The 17,981-nt window shown below is 54.0% G+C and overlaps 2 protein-coding genes across 2 annotated transcripts; both read right to left on the bottom strand.

Moving 5' to 3' along the window:
• Aqp5 (aquaporin 5) lies at positions 1-3,533 on the bottom strand. Its single transcript, NM_012779.2, has 4 exons — positions 3,063-3,533; positions 1,865-2,029; positions 1,361-1,444; positions 1-702 (listed from the first exon to the last, which is right to left on the bottom strand). Exons 1-4 carry the CDS (start codon positions 3,423-3,425, stop codon positions 517-519), a joined length of 798 nt encoding a protein of 265 aa, NP_036911.1. The 5' UTR covers positions 3,426-3,533; the 3' UTR covers positions 1-516.
• Positions 3,534-9,739: 6,206 nt separating this feature from the next.
• On the bottom strand, positions 9,740-14,775 carry Aqp2 (aquaporin 2). Its single transcript, NM_012909.3, has 4 exons — positions 14,332-14,775; positions 11,592-11,756; positions 11,155-11,235; positions 9,740-10,446 (listed from the first exon to the last, which is right to left on the bottom strand). Exons 1-4 carry the CDS (start codon positions 14,689-14,691, stop codon positions 10,237-10,239), a joined length of 816 nt encoding a protein of 271 aa, NP_037041.3. The 5' UTR covers positions 14,692-14,775; the 3' UTR covers positions 9,740-10,236.
• Positions 14,776-17,981: the final 3,206 nt, after the last annotated feature.

Raw genomic sequence — 17,981 nt, 5'->3', positions numbered from 1 at the left:
TGAAGATAGGTGGTTTATTGGGAAGCGCCCAGCTCAAACACCAGCAGCCCCACCCCACCCCCATCCTTGACCAGAAATAAATAAAATAGCACTCCGTGAGCCATCTATCCCTCTCCTGAAGAGCTCTGGGGGAAATGTCCCCTCTGTCCACCTGGGGGCCGGCTTTGGCACTTGAGATACTGGGTTGGGAGAGATAAGCAAGCTGTCGTCCCTTTCTGGTGTGGTCCTGGACCGCCTGTGAGCTTGGCACCGCATTCACGATCTCTGAGGTCTGAGCTGTGGCAGACATTCTGCCTGATTCCAAAGCGGCTATGTCCCTGACCCTGTCAGACTCCAGCCCTTGGCCCACACCCAAGTGTCCCATTATGGGCTTCTGCTCCTGTCCCTGTGCGCAGCATGGGGATCCAATGCCTCTTCCCCAGCTGAGAGGATGTTGGGGAGGGGTGCTTCAAACTCTTCGTCTTCCTTTTCTCCAGTGGTCCAGGGGCTGAGGGACTGGCCCCTGTCCGGCACCAGTCAGTGTGCCGTCAGCTCGATGGTCTTCTTCCTCTCCTCTCGATGATCTTCCCAGTCCTCCTCCGGCTCATATGTGCCTTTGACGACAGCCACGCGATCATGGAGGCTCAGAGAGGAGGGGAAGAGCAGGTAGAAATAGAGGATGGCCGCCAGCATGGCCCCCACAATAGGCCCTACCCAGAAGACCTGTGAAGACAGGCTTAAATCAGAAGGCGAGCCCCAGGACTCGGGGACCACGCTCTTCCCCACCAGAACACAGAACTCATGGACCTTGAAAGGAAATGGACACCAATTTCAGACCTTCAGAGGGAAAGGTGTCTTTCCATCTTGGGGACTGATATTGTTAGCCAGTCCTTAATGACAAAGTCATGGACCCTCCACGGAGGCAGGCAGAGCCCAGGAGAGACAGGATTCCCAATCTCACCCCCAAAGGGAGGCAACTGTGCCTTCTGAAGAGATGGACAGAACCTCCAATACACGTGTCTTCCAAAGTGCAGGGCCCAGCAAGGCTGCTGATACATGGAAACACTGTCTAGGGGTACAGTCCCTCCCAGAAGAGTAAGCCTCAATATCTCCACAGGGACAGATAAATACAACATTAGAGGACAGCTACACGGAGGGGCAGACGAAATCCTCAGATTAACACAGACCCCCCCTCCAATGCACTTCTGAAGACTCGTTGATTCATTCCACCCTTCTCTGGCTGAGCGTCACCCCCTTCTGCGTTCTCTTCTCTTTCCAACCTCCAAGTTCTGGGCCGAAACACCCAGAAAGTTCAGTCACTTCAGGACTTTCAGTTCAGCACGCTGCCTGCCATGAGGAGCGGGAGGAAGGCCACACTTACCCAGTGAGAGGGGCTGAACCGGTTCATGACCACCGCAGGGCCGAAAGATCGGGCTGGGTTCATGGAACAGCCGGTGAAGTAGATCTGGGTAGATGGGGGGTTCATGGTGAGGAGGGCACCATCCCTTCCACTCCCACAGATTTCTGACTCTCTCGGGGGTCATACAGTGCAGGGGCCAGCCACATCTCAAATCCAGGTTTCTCAGTTTCTAGGATGCTGACTGTCCATGCAGCCCAGCTGCCCACCACACACTCCTAAACACATCCCCTGCCTTCTCAGCCTTTGCTTCAGCTTGAGTCTCTATGCTCCCTTCCTTCCACTCGTTCAGTTTCTCAGTCCAGAGAGGGTTTTTTTTTGGGGGGGGTGGGCAACATTAAACCTAGGGTCCAGTAAGGCAACAGCCTAGATAGTCAAGACCAGGTCTTAAACTCTGCTGGGTCTTATCCATCTGGAGGAGCTGGTGTTCAACTCCACGACACCCCAGCTTGTGTCAGCACTACTCACCCCCACAAGATGGCCCAGTGTGACAGACAAGCCAATGGATAAGGCTGGGGAGCCCACAGGGCTGGTTCGGCGAGAGTCGGTGGAGGAGAAGATGCAGAGGGCTAGCTGGAAAGTCAAGATTAACTCCACCACCATGGCCTTGCCAGGCGTTGTGTTGTTGTTCAGCTGTAAGGAAGAGCTGGGTTAGGAGCCTGCTGCCTTCAGGCTCTGTGACAGGGGTAGACAAGCGAGGCTCTGGTCTTCAAGGACACCTAGAGCCTGAGCTCTTGGAAGCCAAGAGCATGACCCAGACGGGCTATTGGAGAAACCGCACTTCAGTGTGCACAAGCTTGAAGCTCTCAGGCCTGTAGCCGGAGGGTAGGGTGTCAGCGAGTTTTCCTGGGTGCCATCATGTCAACGACTCTGCCCAATCCCCAGCCCCCATGAGCTGGCATTTACCCTCCCTCCTGTGGGCAGCTGCCCAGTTTGCCTACTGCAAACAGCCCCTGGCCTCCTATCCGTGCCTGACCCACTGCCAGTGCCAACTTCAAACCCGTCTCTCCAGTGGCTGACTCACAGCTTGACAATGGCCGAGAAAATCCTCCTCTGTGTTTGATTAATGAGCCCAGTTCACATGGGACAGGGGGCTGAATCTAGGGCTCCAAAAATGGGGAGACAACAGGAGGCAGGAACAGGGATTACAGAAGAGGGAGCCAGTATTGGGGGCGGTGTCCCATCATGGCTTCCAAGTGCAATCCCCACGACACTGTGCTCTAATCACCTCCACGTAATGGCTAATAAACTGGAAGCCCAGGGAGATCACGGTTGCTCTAGACCGGGACTGATTACTACTACCCCTTGCTCTCTGGTGGGTCTGTTAAAATGACACCACCAAGGGGATGACAAGAAAGAACTCACAGGTGAGATTAGAAATTGAAGAGATGTCTCGGTGGCCAGGGGGAGTTAGGCCAGGAAGAGCGGCCTAAGAGGGAAGGGTAGAGGAGGTAGAATGTGAAGAGAAGCCAGGACCAAGGAGCCAGGACCAGGGAGCACCGAGCTTGGCTAGGAGGTTGGTCAGCCTGTTCTTACCGGCATAGTTGTGCACTGTTGCTTGGCTTGTACCCTTTATCCTTTCTTAAGAAGGGGGAAGCATGGAGGATCTGGTCTGAAATGTCCCCAGCGTCCCTGGCCATCCCTCCACAGTCTGGTGGACACTCACCGCATTGACGGCCAGGTTACCCCGGGCATTGAGTGGCGCCAGCCAGTACAGGATGCCTGCCCCAGCAATGGCGCCCACCAGCTGGGCTGCCACGTAGAAGACAGCTCGGAGCAGCGAGATCTGGTTTCCTATTAAGAGGGCCAGAGTAATGGCTGGATTGATGTGGCCACCACTCACAGGTCCCAGAGCTTGGGCTAAGGTACCTATGGCCAGGCCAAAGGCAATTGAGATTTGCAGAATGGTGGGCAGAGCCGAGGGCCACTTGAGTGCTGAGCCCAGGCCAAAGAAGACGAAGATGAGGGTGGCCAGGAACTCTGCGAACACCGCCTTGAAGAAGGCAAGGGAGCACACCTCCTTTTTCATGGTGGCCTTGGGGGCCCGGTGGCAGCGGGAGGGTTGCGGGGCGGCCGTCGGGGCGGCGCTGGTAGCGGCGGGCGTCTGTCTGCGGGGCTCTGCGCGCGGTGCGGTGCCCACTCGGTGGCAGGTGACCTGGCGCGGACCGGGCAGGGGCGCGCTATATAGAGGGCGCGCGCCCCGCGGCGGGCAGAGCGCGGGGGGGCCGGGGGCGGCTCCCGCGCCCAGGGGCCAGCGCAGAGCGCAGGGCGCGAGCCTGGCCGGGGCGCGCTCGCCTCCCCCCGCTCCGCGCGCCCCGGGCCCCCCAGCCGCACAGCGGCGGACCCGCCCGGGCCACGTGACCCACGCGGCGGTGTAAACCGGCCCCGCGGCCTGGGTCGCGCGCATCGTGCGCTCAGCGCTGTTCCCGCGCCCTCCTGGCCGACGTGCGTGCGGGACTCCCCGGGCTGCTGAGCGCGGTCCTGGCTCTCCGCTCCCACAGAGCTCTGGAAGTCCGTCTCCGGCCGGCTTTACCGGCGTCCCGGGCCGACCGGCAGCCTTCCCCCTTTCTCCTCCTCTGGCTCGCGCGACCCGAGCATCTTGACCCGGTCTCACCCTCGGCCCGGCCAGAGTGATGCGATTCTCTGAGGACAGCGCCTCTTAGCTCCCAATCCGCCCGTGGCGGGGGCGGTTCGGCCATTGTGGGCCTCTCCCCGGTCCAGCCCGGCGGGAGCGGGGGCGTTGGGTCGGGAGCGCAATGCCAGCCTAATGGCAATCCTCGACGCCGCGTGTGGCAGTGTTGGCTCTAGGCAGCGGGCTCTAGGAGGCGTTCTCAGTGGGAGCCCTTGGGGACCTCGGAGTGTTGACCAATTTGGGTTGTTTGGGCTTAGGGAAGTGGCCCTGAGACTGGTGTCAGAGGGAAGGATCTTGGCCTCTTCTGTTTCCAACCCACCAGAACTCCCTCACTTTAGACCTTTGAGTGGCTGTTTGCTTTTTATCCTTGTTCTTTCTTCTCTCTCTCTCTCTCTCTCTCTCTCTCTCTCTCTCTCTCTCTCTCTCTCTCTCTCTCCATGTGCGTGAGTTCCTCCATCTCTCTGACTCTTGGTTTTTGCTTTTTCTTTCTTTTTTTCCCCCAGTCAATCCGTCCATTACTGTTTCTAGCTCTTTCCTTGGTCTCTTTTAACCTGTGGGTCTTTATTTCTGCCCGGCTATCTCCCATTCCTACGTCGGACACTCATACAGTTTGTCTTTCTGGCCCCCACCCCCACCCCATCAAGTCCTTCCACTCTTGTACTGGGCAGCACATTTTTATAGTTTCCAGCTCCCTCTTGTCCTCCCAACCCTCCCTCTGCAGGTTTGGTATGTGTGAAAGGAGATTGGAGGGCTTTCCAGGGTTTGGGGGCAGGGCAAGGATCCACCCTCAGGATCCCAGAAAAGGAGCTGCCTACCCTCTGCCCCCCAAAATTCGTGCTTGAGCTCTTTGCATGGTATCACCCATAGAGCAAGGCCCAGGAGAGTCACCTCCGCCTTGGTCAATTTTAAAAACCTCCTAGGGCAATTGAGCAGTAGGGTGCAGTGGGGGAATACACGTGTCCAGCAGGGGAGGAGGGTGGAGCCTACAGGAAGGCAAGAACCGGGAGGAGGAACCTTGGGCCAGGTGGCAGCTAAGAGGCCAAAGAAAACAGGGTCCAAAGAAACCCCACTATTGTTCCCATTCTGCCTGGCATTTCCTGCTGAGCGACTCCTCCCTAACGGCTCTGGTCAGGTGGACTGTTCTTTTCTCCGGAGTCGCAGGGCTATGCCCCCCGCAGAGCAAGGCAGTACATCCAGGATCAGAGACCTTCAGGCCCGGCATCTTCCTTGTGGCTGCACCATCCCTCCTTTTAAATGCATCTTCTCTACCCGGGCACCGACCATCTACCTGAATCCACAGGTCTCACAGTCTGTCCTCTTAGAGTGGGCAGGACTCACGTGCTGTTAGGAGACTGACCATGAAATATGTTGCTGCCTGAGAATTTGAGCCTACTCTTTTCTAACTAACAAAGGACTGGAAAAGCCAAGAACTTGTTCTTGCCAGATCTGTAGTTCAGTGGTAGAGTCCTTGCCTAGCATACGAGGGGCCCTAAGTTCAATGCCCAGTGCTGGGGGGAAAATAAAGGAAGTTTTGGTCAGGCACAGCAGCTGTTCTCGCCAACCATCAGGAGGCAGAGACAGGCAGATCTCTGAGCTCAAGGACAGACCGGTCTACAGAGTGAGTTCTAGGTCAGTCAAAGGCTACATAGTAAGACCCTAACTCAAAAAAAACAAACAAACAAAAGAACTAGTTCGTGACATTTTATGGATTAAAATAGAGGTTTGAATTGTCTCTCCGTCGAAAGTGATTTAATTCCAAGCAACTTTGTGAGGAGACCAGAAGTCAGAAGTCACTGGCTCAGGCTAGGATGGGGACCACAACTTGTCACACAGACTTGGTCACAAGGAAATGGGTTTTGGTGTAACTAAAGAGGCTCCACCTGTCAGGGTTACCCCAAGCATCAGCTGATTCTGTTACCAAGGCCTGTGTCTGAGACCTTTCCGAACCTCTTACCATCAGGGTCACTAGATCTCTTCCTGGAGATAAGGTGTGATAGAATTACCAGCAAAGTTTCGGGAATATGGGAAGAGAAAGAAACCCCTCGCCCGAGAGTGTGGGCAAAGCTCTTACCAGCTAAGAACAGTAAATTCCAACACAATTAACCACAAACACAATTAGCAGCATTTGCTTACCGCCTTTCTCCTTTCCCAGTGCAAATGCTCAGTTCTCTAGGTCTCTGGGGGAAGACCCCATTTATCATGAAAAGCTATCCTAACCAACTTGTGAAGACGTGGTGTCTGTTGCCCGTTCCTTATCTCATTGTAACCCCATCTAAGGCTCCTCCAAAGCCACTTTATAATCTGTTATAGAAGGGGGACATGCTAGCTCAGAGTCAGTTAACTCCAGGGCAATTAACATTTGCTTAAGGCTTCTTCTTCCTGCCCAGTTGTAAACCTGTAATTTTCTAGGAATCTCACCAGAAACAGCCTTTACAGTAAAACAATGCATTTTAAACTCCCCTCCATCCCCACCCCTCCCCACACAACCTTAGTGGTTTCTGGTTTTATCAGATTGTAATCCTAGCCCTGCAGAGCCACGTCCAGAGCCACCTTGAAATCTCACTCATCGAAGAAAAACAGTTTCTTAGCAACCGTCTGAGAGCCACCGAAATGTTACATATGGCTAATACTCAGACATCTCATCGGGACTCTTCATTGAGAAGCCCATCCACTCAGGTGGTTCTTATTTTTCTTTTATCAAAACTGTCTTTTAATGAACTCCAACTCTGTTTCATACTGGCTTCTCCTGGAGTTCTTTTCTGAGTCAAAGCCAAGGATCTGAACTAAAGATTAAGAGAACTCAGGGCACTTTTGGGTGACAATGGGGCTGTGATTCCAGCCCTTCCTCTGCTGTCCTAGGAACAATACTTTAGAACTGGGAGCTGGAGAGATGACTGTGGTTAAAAGCACTGGCTGCTCTTCCAGAAGACCTGGGTTTGATTCTCTGTGCCCACGTAGCAGCTCACAATAGTTGTGTAACTATGTCTGAGGGGTGTCTTCTTCTGGTTTCTGTGGGCACCAAACACACACATGGTGCACAGACATTTATGCAGGAAAATGTTCACAACACATAGGATAAAAACAGTGATGACAACGACGATAATTTTTGCCTTGTGCACTCAAGGTCCTGGCCTTCCTGCTCAAAGGAACTTTTGGGCTGGGAAAAGCCCACTAGTGGCAAAGGGACTAGCATCTTTCAGAGAAAGGCCTTTGTCCTATTTCTCCTAATTAGGGACTTCTGGGTTCCCTGGGAGGTGGAGAGTCCTGGGGTGGAAATGTTAGGGCCTGGGACTGTCTCTGGCACATGGACTGTACTGACCACTTCTAAGCTGCAGGAGAAAACATCTATTGCCAACTGAGCATTTACTGAGTGTTCACCAGATACAGAACCCCGGTTTATTGACAATCAAGCCCTTATTAAGTGTTTACCATTTGCAGAATATTAAGTTAGACCAGACCAAGGGAGAAAGGAGGTAAGAGAACGGCTTGCCCCTGGGGAGCTTACACTCCACCCGAGAGGCATGATGTATGTACAGGATCACGGCTTGGAGATACAGACATGGAAGCAACTTTTGGGGGTATGAAATCCTTGGGTACAAAGTAAGACAGGGTATACTAGGACAGGTTCAGCCACTTCCTCCTGTCCAGCCCAGAGCCCTGCATTTCCCAGCTCAGGGACCTGGAAGCCCATCTACGCAGGTGCCGTCCTGTGTCTGTCTAGTTTGGGTGTGCCTGGCCTCCACCTTCTTGGCTGGGTGCTCTTTGAGGGCTGGAACCATCCATGAGGCCTTGTGTCATTTCCTCCTGACCCAATCACCACCCTCCTCAAGGCCCTTTGTCCACTACATGATTGGGGTCTGGACTGAGCTGGACCAACCCTGCTGAGTGTTCTGGTTTCTGCTAGGGGATGGCAGGAAGAGATGTCCTGGATTCAAGTCTTGACTCTGCTGTGTATTAGCCGTACGTCTTTGGGTCAGACTGTAGGGTCTCAGTTTCAGAATCAAATGGGGGAAAGAAGCAGTTGCCCTGCTAAGGTTGGGGTGCTAAGGGAATTATCTAGAAATAGCAAAGGTTTATATCACTGGAGGGCTTGACCAAAGATTTTTCATTAGATAAAGCTTAGCACATCAGAGGTACCAGCCCATCGCTGGGACACAGAGAAGCCTAATCGCCCGTACTGCCCTATCCTCCCATCATTTAGAATCTTGCTGTGACCTCTAGCCCCAGTCTGAGGGAGGATGTGACTCAGAAAGTGGTTCAGATACATTCTTGACCTTCAAGAGGAGTGTGTTGGGGGTGAAGTGCCTTTGAACGTTCAGAGCAATGACAGAGAGGCAGCCCCAGAGATCACTGATGCCACTCTTCTGGCAGCCGTGATGTCAAGCCACTGTCACCAGCTGCTCTAGAGTTCGGGAGGGTCCTTCCCACAGCATGCACTTCCACTACACCTCTTCTTGCCTCCAGTGAGAAATTTGGTCAAGGAGACAGAAAGGCCAGTTACAGAGATTTCCCCTATACATATGTGCTTATAGGATCGGGGTTTGGAGCGTGAGACTCATGGACGGGGACTGATGGAGTCAGGAGCCTTGAGAGTGTCGGGGTGGCAAGGCCATGGAGAAGGGGCTCAAGATTGTGACCCTTAGATAGGCAGTGGCTGGAGAGGACATGTGGGTGAGCAAGGAAAGGGGAGGTTGCTAGGACGCAGGCAATAAGGAAAGGCTCAGAGACCAGGATGGGGCCAAGAGTAACCCCATCTCTTGTCTGGACCCTAGGACCCCAGGGTTCTCCTTTGCTTTAACCACCAGTTACAAGAAGCTGAAGAGGTTAGAGGTCTGGCCTCTTCTGCCTTCCCCTACCCAAGAAGACACAATAGTGAAGTGATCCTAATACAGTGTGATAAGGGTGTTATGAATCACAGTGAACACGGCATCTTTACACGCACTGCCTCACTTAATCCCAGCTTAATCTCATTGGAGAAATGTTGCCCTGACCTGGGCGTTTAGAAGCCTGGGGTTCTGGATTCCGACCTGCCTCTGCCTGGTCAAGTCGCTTCCTTTTTCTGCAGGCAGGCAGCAGGGTCCACGCACAGTAACTGTCAGGTAGTGGGAACTGGAAAAGGGTGGAGCACAGGCCAGGAAGGAAGGAAGGAGGGAACAGAGATTCCTGGGGAGGAAGGACAATAAGTGATGGAGGGGTGTTGCCCGGTGCCTGTGGTTGCATGCCTGAGCACCTTGCCCTGCCAGCTGTAGGCATGCGCTGTGTGCCGGGCTCCGGGCAGGGCTCACTTGCCAAACCGAGTGTCTCCTTTCAAGCAGTGTCTAGTTGCAAATCTCCCCCTCTCCTGGGACAAAAGCTGGGGCCCCACAGAGGGCTTTTGTTTTCTTTGCCTAAGTGGAAGGCTAATCTTTAGGTGTGTGTGGGCTCCCTGGTTATGGGAGTCATGCACACTCGCATGCCTGGCTCCCCTCTCCCCCTTGAAGAGCCCTCCCTCCGGGCAGAAAGTCCTTGGATACCCAGTCGTCCCTTCCTTAGAGGTCATGTCTAGGGGACTTGTTCTCTAGTTGACAAGTTCCTTCCAGCGATGAGCCCTGGCAAGTCTTTGGGCTGAGGACTGGTGGAATCTTGTGGCCCCAGAGGGTCGGAGAAGAGGTTGGAAACCAGCCCCCCTCCCCCTTTTCTGGGGCTGACTGCAAGGGAGGACTCATCTGTATCAGAGATAGTGGATTTATTGCAGGTACAGGAGAAGAAGGCCAAAGCGGGAATGACAGTCCCCGGCTCTGTATCACCACAGGCACTCGGGATCACGCTCAGGATCATGCAAACTCTGTTCGTGAGGAAAAGAAATACGCGGAGACGAGCACTTTTACAACCTAATAAAATGAGATGCACTAAGCACAGTCCCCCAGAAGGGAGTCTATGCACTTCTCCCCAGGCACCAGAGCGGGCTCTCCAGAGCTCTCCGTCTCTCGCCGGCCTGCCTTCCCTCCCCACGCCTCGGTCCCCAAGTGTCTGGTTCCCTGCAAGGGGCGAGCTCGAGGGTAGCTCAAGGCTTCCGGGCGGAGGTACTGTCAGGCTCCCGGGCGAGCCCCTTCTTGAGGCTCACTGCACTCGCTGGAGCAGCTACTCTGCACTGGGAACCGACGACGGGTCAGGGGGAAGGAGGGGGCGAGCCGTCGGTCGGCTGAGCTGCGGTGCGCTGCAGGGGAGCTCAGGCCTTGCTGCCGCGAGGCAGGCTCTGAGGAGAGTGGAGCTCCACCGACTGCCGCCGCCGCACTTCACGTTCCTCCCAGTCGGTGTCGGGCTCCAGGCCCTTGAGCACTGCCAAGCGCTCCTGCAGGCTCTTTGCCGAGGGGAACAGCAGGTAGTTGTAGAGGAGGGAGCCGATGATGGCGCCCACCAGGGGTCCGATCCAGAAGACCTAGGGTGTGGCGGGGGTAGGGGGGCGGGGGAAAGGAAAAGGCTCTGGCAGCCGCTCGCCCAGCTGGCAGCACCTTCTGTACTCGCTGGTATCTCGGCTAGTGTGGGAACTGGCCCTCCTGTGCCTCTGATATAGTCAAGACTCAGGCAGTAAAGGCCGTTGTGAGCCGTCAGCCTGTTAGTGTGTGGGGCGAGTGGGCAAGTTCTGAAGCGGGCTGCCTGGCAGGGAGTTCTGATCTCACCACTTGTGTGAACTTAGACAGTCACTGCCTCTGAGCCTGCATCCTTTCTCTACAAGAATGCTCACTTCCTCACTTCGAGAGATGAGGCAATTAAACGGGCTAAGGTTTGCAAAGCTCTAAGAAAAAAACCGCCCAGCACACACCAAACACTGCTAACTGTTCCACATGAATATCATTTACGAGGTTCTGAATGCCAGGCGCTGTGTTATGGAAATAAGCTTGCTTAATTTCTCCCAAGAAAGCCAATAAAATGCCGACTGTTATTTTCATTTATCGGAAGGGACAGGGGAAGACAGAATCTTTGGCACAGCTCTGCAGAGTGGAACAAAGGTTTCTCAGGAACTCGGGACAAATGAAGAGAGATTGAAAGCCACCACCCCACCCCACCCCGCCCACGTGCGATATGGCCCCTAGTGTCTCTCTGGGATGATTTCTAGGAATGGGGAAGGCAGGGGTTTGGCCATTACCCAGTGATCATCAAACTTGCCAGTGACAACTGCTGGAGCCAGGGAGCGGGCTGGATTCATGGAGCAACCGGTGAAATAGATCTGTAGTGGGAGAGGCAGATAGAGGAGAGGAGGTGAGGACAGACAGGGCAGGGCATTCTCAGCCTCCTTTCCAGTGCTGGGAACACTTGGCCTCAGCTTGAAGTTGGGACTACGATCCACACCTTTCATCCCAGCACTTGGGAGGCAAGATCTCTGCGAGTTCAAGGACACTCTAAGGATATCTGTCTTATAGGGGTCACAGCTTCAGTAGGTGTCCCCTTGGGCGTTCTGTGAGACAGTTCGTCTAGGGAGTTGCATGTATCCATCTCTACAGCGATAGGTGACCGTTTCTTTGGGGGACATATATGTTCTAGTTCTTGTAGGGCAGCTGGAACCTGTGGCTGTCTGTGACTTACCCCAAGGAGGTGGCCCAGGGTAACAGAGAAACCAATGGAGAGGGCAGGGCTACCCAGGTTGTCACCGCGGCGCTCGTCGGTGGAGGCAAAGATGCACAGCACCAGCTGCATGGTCAGGAAGAGCTCTACAGTCACAGCCTGGCCAGCTGTGGCGTTGTTGTGGAGCTGGAGAGAAAGATGGAGGGATGAGTCTAGGGAGGCTGGTCACACTGCCCCCTCTTCCTGTCACCTGCTTCCGGAGCCAGAATACCATCCTCCACCTCAATTGTAACCACTGCCCCTTCTGAATCCTGGTCCCACGGTAGAGGATGGACCTGGGGCAGCCCGAGGCTGGGAGGTGGGTCTCAGAACTGACAGCCCAGGAGACTGAGGTTTGCGAGAGGAAAGAGATACTGTGTTTCAGATTTTGGGAAGAGGTTACTGTTGCAGCAGGAAGCTTTGGACCTGGTACTAGAAAGGCTAGTGTGAGCTCTAGGTCATACTGATGCAACAGGGTGTGTGTGTGTGTGTGTGTGTGTGTGTGTGTGTGTGTGTGTGTGTGAGAGAGAGAGAGAGAGAGAGAGAGAGAGAGAGAGAGAGAGAGAGTGAGAGTGTCTTTCTGTGGTCTTATGGTGGAGGAACTTATGGCCTAATTCCCCTCACCTCTCTCTGCCTCCCCTCCACCCCTTGCATTCAGGCCTTGCTTCTGTCCCCATAGCTGTTCCCTGTACATCCTGTGGAGTCTGAGGATGCTGAAGGCGGACCTTCATACCCACATAGGGTACCCACTGTCCCTGCAGCCCCTACCCCGGGAAAGAAGAGAACTTGGTGCTGAGCTCAGGGGCCATTTCATAACCTGGCCACACCCAGCGATGCATTTCAGGGTTTTGTCATCCTGCACCCCACACCCTGCCCTCTGGGGCTGAGCACTGCATGGGGTAGATTGGTGACAACTTTCAACTCCCACACTCCTTTAGGTCCTGAGCTCCTAGCCTGATGCTTCAAGATCTTTCTGGGGTCTAGCCTCAGCCTCTACTGTGCTACAGCCCCTTAGAGACAGGAACAAGGACTTGGGACTCCCACCTTGGCCTCCTCCAGCTCGACGGGAGACTATCTGAGTCTCAGTATCTCATTCTGTACAGATGTGCAGGATAAAACCAACCCTAGAAGATTGAGGGTGGCAAGGACGAACCTCTGGCCCCACTCTTGCTGGCAATGCTGTTCAGAGACTGATGGTGTAGGTTTGAGTCTGGTGTCACACAAGCCCAGGCTGTCCCTTGGATGGTACTGTTTATTGCTTCCACGATTTGGGTCACTGAATGCTGGATTTAAACCATAGGGAGGGGGAGAGCTCAGAACTGAAGTTACAGTGCTCTACCAAGGACAAGATAGTATGTGACCTGGCACAGGGATGATCGCCATCAGTGGCAGCTTCCTGGGGTCCAAGCTGACTCTTGGTGGCATCCTCAGAGAACACTGACTGCTTCAGTGGTTGCTGGTCTCTCCCTAGCCTCAGGGCAAATGGGCCCTCCGATGCCCTATCCCAGACAGACAGGGCTCCCTCTACCACCTAAGGTGGGTCAAGGCAGAGAAACAGTCTTTGGTGCTGAGGGGTGGGTAGGCTGGGATATGTGGTGGGTGGATGGGGGATAAGGGATGGCTGTTCCCCAGGGCTTTGGTGTTCCCAGGGCCTCGGTGCTAGAGAAAGCCTATGGCATGTTTTCAGGGGGTTCTTTGACTAGCTGTATGTCTCCCTGTTTTAAAACAAGCTCATTTTACTAGGTATAGACACCCTTCACACCTCAGCTTGCCCCTTGCCCCCTTGTGGCTCTAGATCCCCTGCCCCTTTTCTGTTTTTGAAGAGTGGTCCCTCATGGGGAGACTTCTGTCCCTCTCATGAGGAAAGCCATGTGCAGAGGAGTATGTGTGCAGGGCCAAGGGATTGACTCAGTAGAGAAATGAAAAGGGAGGAGCCCCGAGAGACACTTGCTTTCCTAGTTTGGGATCCTGACAGGGTCCCCACATTCCTAGGCCTGCGCAGATTGGAGAGCAGACAGACCATGGCTTCACCTTCAACTCTCAAAGTGCCCTGGGTGCTGTTTCACCATTATAGCATGAAGGCAGACTCCAAGAGTCTCTTCCTGTAGGCTTCTGCCAGGTTCTGGTACTTCTGGTATTAACAAATCTGATCTCTGGCCTCCCTTCCCAAGTCTGTTTCTTGGTTTGGAAGACAAAGCCCAGATGGCACTTTGGATAGTTGGTTGCTGGAGAGATCATGGGTTTTGGGGTTGAATCAGGGTTTGGGGGTGCTTCCTGCCTGGAGCCTGCTCCACCTTACATAGTGTCAGTGTTGCCTTGTGAGCGGCACTGCCCAGTCCTCACAAGCTCAATGCTGCTGGGATATCTTCTTCTCTAGATCCCTGTAACTGCACTCTGGAGTCCCCAAGGCCCCCAAGGCCTGTCTGTGCTAGGCTGCTGTGTCCTGCTAGGGTCTAGCCTAGTCCTCCCATGGAGTCTAATAGAAATCCAGACTTCTGTTCCTTGGTGGTGCTGGGTGGAAGGCCCTACAGGCGGCCACCAGGATTCTGCTCCCGGTGACCCTGTTGCTTTCCTTCCAGCTCTCCTTGGGTAGTTGTGTTCCTAGCCTTCCTGGCCTTCGGCTCTCCGTTCCCTCACCCAGAGCCTGTCCCACCCATCTTACCCGTCGCAAGGGTTTTCAGTGACTGCCCCTCCTGGAGGAGACAAAACTCAGGCTACTTACAGCATTGACAGCCAGGTCCCCACGGATTTCTACTGGAGTAATCTCATGGAGGATGGCAGCCCCAGCCACGGCGCCCAGCAGCTGGGCAGCCACATAGAAGGCAGCTCGAAGGAAGGAGACATGGCAACCCACCAGGCATGCCACAGTCACGGCGGGGTTGATGTGTGCCCCGCTGACATGGCCCAGAGCCTGAACCAGGGTGCCGATGCCCAGACCAAAGGCCACGGCGATCTGGAGCACAGAGGGTGGGGAGCTGGCCCACTGGAGGGCTGAGCCAAGGCCAAAGAAGACAAAAAGGAGCGTGGCCAAGAACTCAGCCAGCACTGCTCGGGAGAAGGCTATGGATCTGAGTTCCCACATGCTGCTCCGACTTCTGCGCGCTGGCCAGGGGTCTGGGCCACGGGGGTGGCTCTTCCTCCCTCCCTCTCTCTTTCTCTTCTCTCTTCCTCTGGGCCTCTGGGGAGGCTAGACCGTGGGCACTTATAGGACCTTCCTATCGTAGGCTTGGGCACGTGGTATGGAGGAGGCGTTCCTGCCCACACCATGCTCTCCCGTGGTGGCCTTGCCCCAACCCATGCTCCTGCCCACCTGAAGGCCCTATCGTCCCATCTTAGCTTCCACAGCTGACTAAATGTTCTCCTCGTTAATGAACTCCAGATAAGGATTGACGTCCTCTGTTTTCCTCATTTTTTTTCTCCTCAGTTACTCCAGGGAGCTGCCCCAGGGCTTCCCCAGCCCCCAGAGTGACCACCAGTTCCAGTTCCTGCATTGGAGACCGTGTCCAGTGACCTTCTCTTCGACTAAAAGGCTGGCCAAGGAAGGGGCACCACCTCAGCCCAAACTGTGAGAAAATGTGGGAACTACCTTTCCGCTGACTGGATGGTCGGTCTTTCTTCTGGAAGAGGATGGAAAACAACTGATTGGCCTGGGACAGATTTCCAAGGCAAAGGTCTTGTGCTTGCTTTCTTGCAGTTAATCACCCAGAAGTTATTATGTTTCACCTTCACCCAGGAACCCCAGCCAGAGAGTAACTCCCATTGCCCGGAGCCAAGGGTGGCTTCAGTGGCCCCCGGGGACCCTAGCCCTGTGTGGTAGAGTCATCCAGAGCCAACAAGAAACACAAGGGCTTCTGTTCTGCAGCACGCACTCCAGATGTGACATCCCCGCTCTGTCTCTATAGATGAGGTAATAAAACTATCTCGTAGGATAGAGATCTGCGTTACTATGTCAGTCATTGCTCAGTGCTATTTGCATTTTGAGGTAAATAGGTCCTGTCCCCCAAACTCAGAGTCTCTGAGGCTACAACAGACTCTAGGTACCATCTTTGAGCTCAGAGGAGGAAGATGTTTCTGGTGGCGGGACCACTCAGCTTGGTCAGTGTTCTACAAGGTCACCTGCCCTCACAGCTCCTGTGGCTGTGGAGCCTCAGAAGACTGACCTACCTGATGCCTCTTCCTTCTTTGGGGATCCAAAGGCAGGAGTGCTTACAGTGCATCCAGATGACAGGCTTCTAGTCCCCCTGGCCAGCCATAGCCCAAGGGACAGGAATGTGTGAGAAACCGATGAGCATGTGGTGGAGACACACTAAGGGGTGACTGAAGCTAAGGGAGGGTCCATTTCTTCCCAGGGTACCCCAGAAGATTGGTGGCTGAGCTCAGACTAGAACCCATCAAGGAGTGCTTTCCTGACACCCTGCACTGCCCAGGTCTGCTCTGAGCCCTGCTCTCCTTGCCCAGACAGGGCCAGACAGTGATGCTTCTCCCCTTAGTTTTCAGAACATAGTAAGATGCACAGTAAACACCCACGTATACAACGTGGGCACATGCACACTTGCCTCCCACACATGACTTGCAACTCCTGCTGTTAGGGGGCAAGATAAGAATGAATACATGAGGGTTGGGGATTTAGCTCAGTGGTAGAGCGCTTGCCTAGCAAGCGCAAGGCCCTGGGTTCGGTCCCCAGCTCCGGAAAAAAAAAAAAAAGAATGAATACACGACACCAACAGAGGCCCTCAGAGGAGTCTGAGGACTTGGGCTCAGGTAGTGCTCCCTGCTCAGGGTCCTCCCCTGCAATCCAGGCTCTCCAGAAAGACTCAGTGGGAAGGTGGAAGAGCCTTGTCTTGAGAAGGGTACTTGTGACTCTGTTTTCTCCTTCAATCATAGGGTACCCAGACTTGGCACACAAAAAGGGTGAAGGACCCTATCCAGGGACTGTATCATGTCTGTGCCTCCATGATACATACTATCTTGTATGTAGTGTCTACCACCTCTCCCTGTCCTCTCCCTGCCTGTCTCAGCGGTGCCTGGAAAACCCCCAGGCTGTATTGAGCTGAACTGTGACCGTGGTTCCAAAGCCACTTGACTATTGAGTTCCAGTGTGACCTCCGATGAGCCGCACACTCTTTCTGGTCTCTACACTGTGTGTGATCATGAGAACAGCGTTCACTGGTTCTGACCCTAAACAGCACAGCTTCTAATCAACCTGTTGTCCTGGTGGTCCCATAACAGGGTTCACTGCCTCTGAAACCACACATCCACATTTCCACAGGGCAGGGGGTGCGGCTCTGTGGAAGAGTGCTTGCCTAGCACACGGGAAGCCCTAGGTTCAACTCCCAGTGCTGGAAAAAACTACAAAAGCAAAAGCAAAACAAAACAAAAAACCCAATCAGACAGACCGTGATGGCCGTGGGTCTCATTTCACCTGTGGGTTCCTTTCAGAGAACATGATTCCCGCAGAGACTGACTTCCAGGAGCAGTGAGAATATTCTGGTCTGATCCCAAGCCAGGGTAGAGGAAGAGGTCAGCCTTAACCATCCCGCCCATGCCCTGCCTGTGCACTCGACCTTCCTTCAGCCAGGAAAGAAGCTGCAACATTGTTACAGAGGCCCAGCCGCCTACTGCGGCTCGGGCTTCAGCAGGCTCCCTAAGAGCACCACTTGGTTCTGCTTTTGTTTGTCCTTACCCTTCCAGCTTCCCAACTTGTGGGTCACAGAACTGAATGAAGGGAATCACGACAAACTCGGCCACAGTAAAAGGTTTTCCAAATGAGTAACAAGCAAAAACTTAATCAAAGAGTAAGCGTCTGATGGATTCCGAGCATTTTTGGTGGGGTCGGCTGTGCTCCATTGTGAGCCGTTGCTGCCCCGCACAGGTCCTGGACACAGCTCGTGCCCTTCGTGTGCACGTGTGGTGCACCCCCCAGGCCAGCAAACTGTGCCTGGAGCTCCTTGGTGAAATCTGACATAGTTGTGTTGTTAGTTGCGCCGTTTTTACTGTACATGGTCAGCTTCCTGCGCCTATAGAAACGTGTAGGTTTAATTATGAAAATAGACCTTACTATTTCCCCACTGCTGTTTCTCAGAGGGTACCATGTTCGAATACCCGTAGAGTATACCATGTTAGAAAGTTTGATTTTGGGGCTGGGGATTTAGCTCAGTGGTAGAGCGATTACCTAGGAAGTGCAAGGCCCTGGGTTCGGTCCCCAGCTCCAAAAAAAAAAAAAAAAAAAAAAAAAAAAAAGTTTGATTTTTTAAAAAAATTGCTATTTGGAGGCTAAGGAGGCGGCTTAGTGGTTAAGTGCTTGCCACTCATGCTCGAATCCCCAGCTTGACCATAGCTGGAAAGAGTGGCTCATAATCTGTAATCCCAGCA

The sequence above is a fragment of the Rattus norvegicus genome, chromosome 7 (assembly GCF_036323735.1).
Source record: "Rattus norvegicus strain BN/NHsdMcwi chromosome 7, GRCr8, whole genome shotgun sequence".
Classification (NCBI taxonomy): domain Eukaryota; kingdom Metazoa; phylum Chordata; class Mammalia; order Rodentia; family Muridae; genus Rattus; species Rattus norvegicus.
The sequence above is the reverse complement of the archived record's forward strand: the minus strand, read 5'-3'. Positions and strand labels throughout refer to the sequence as shown.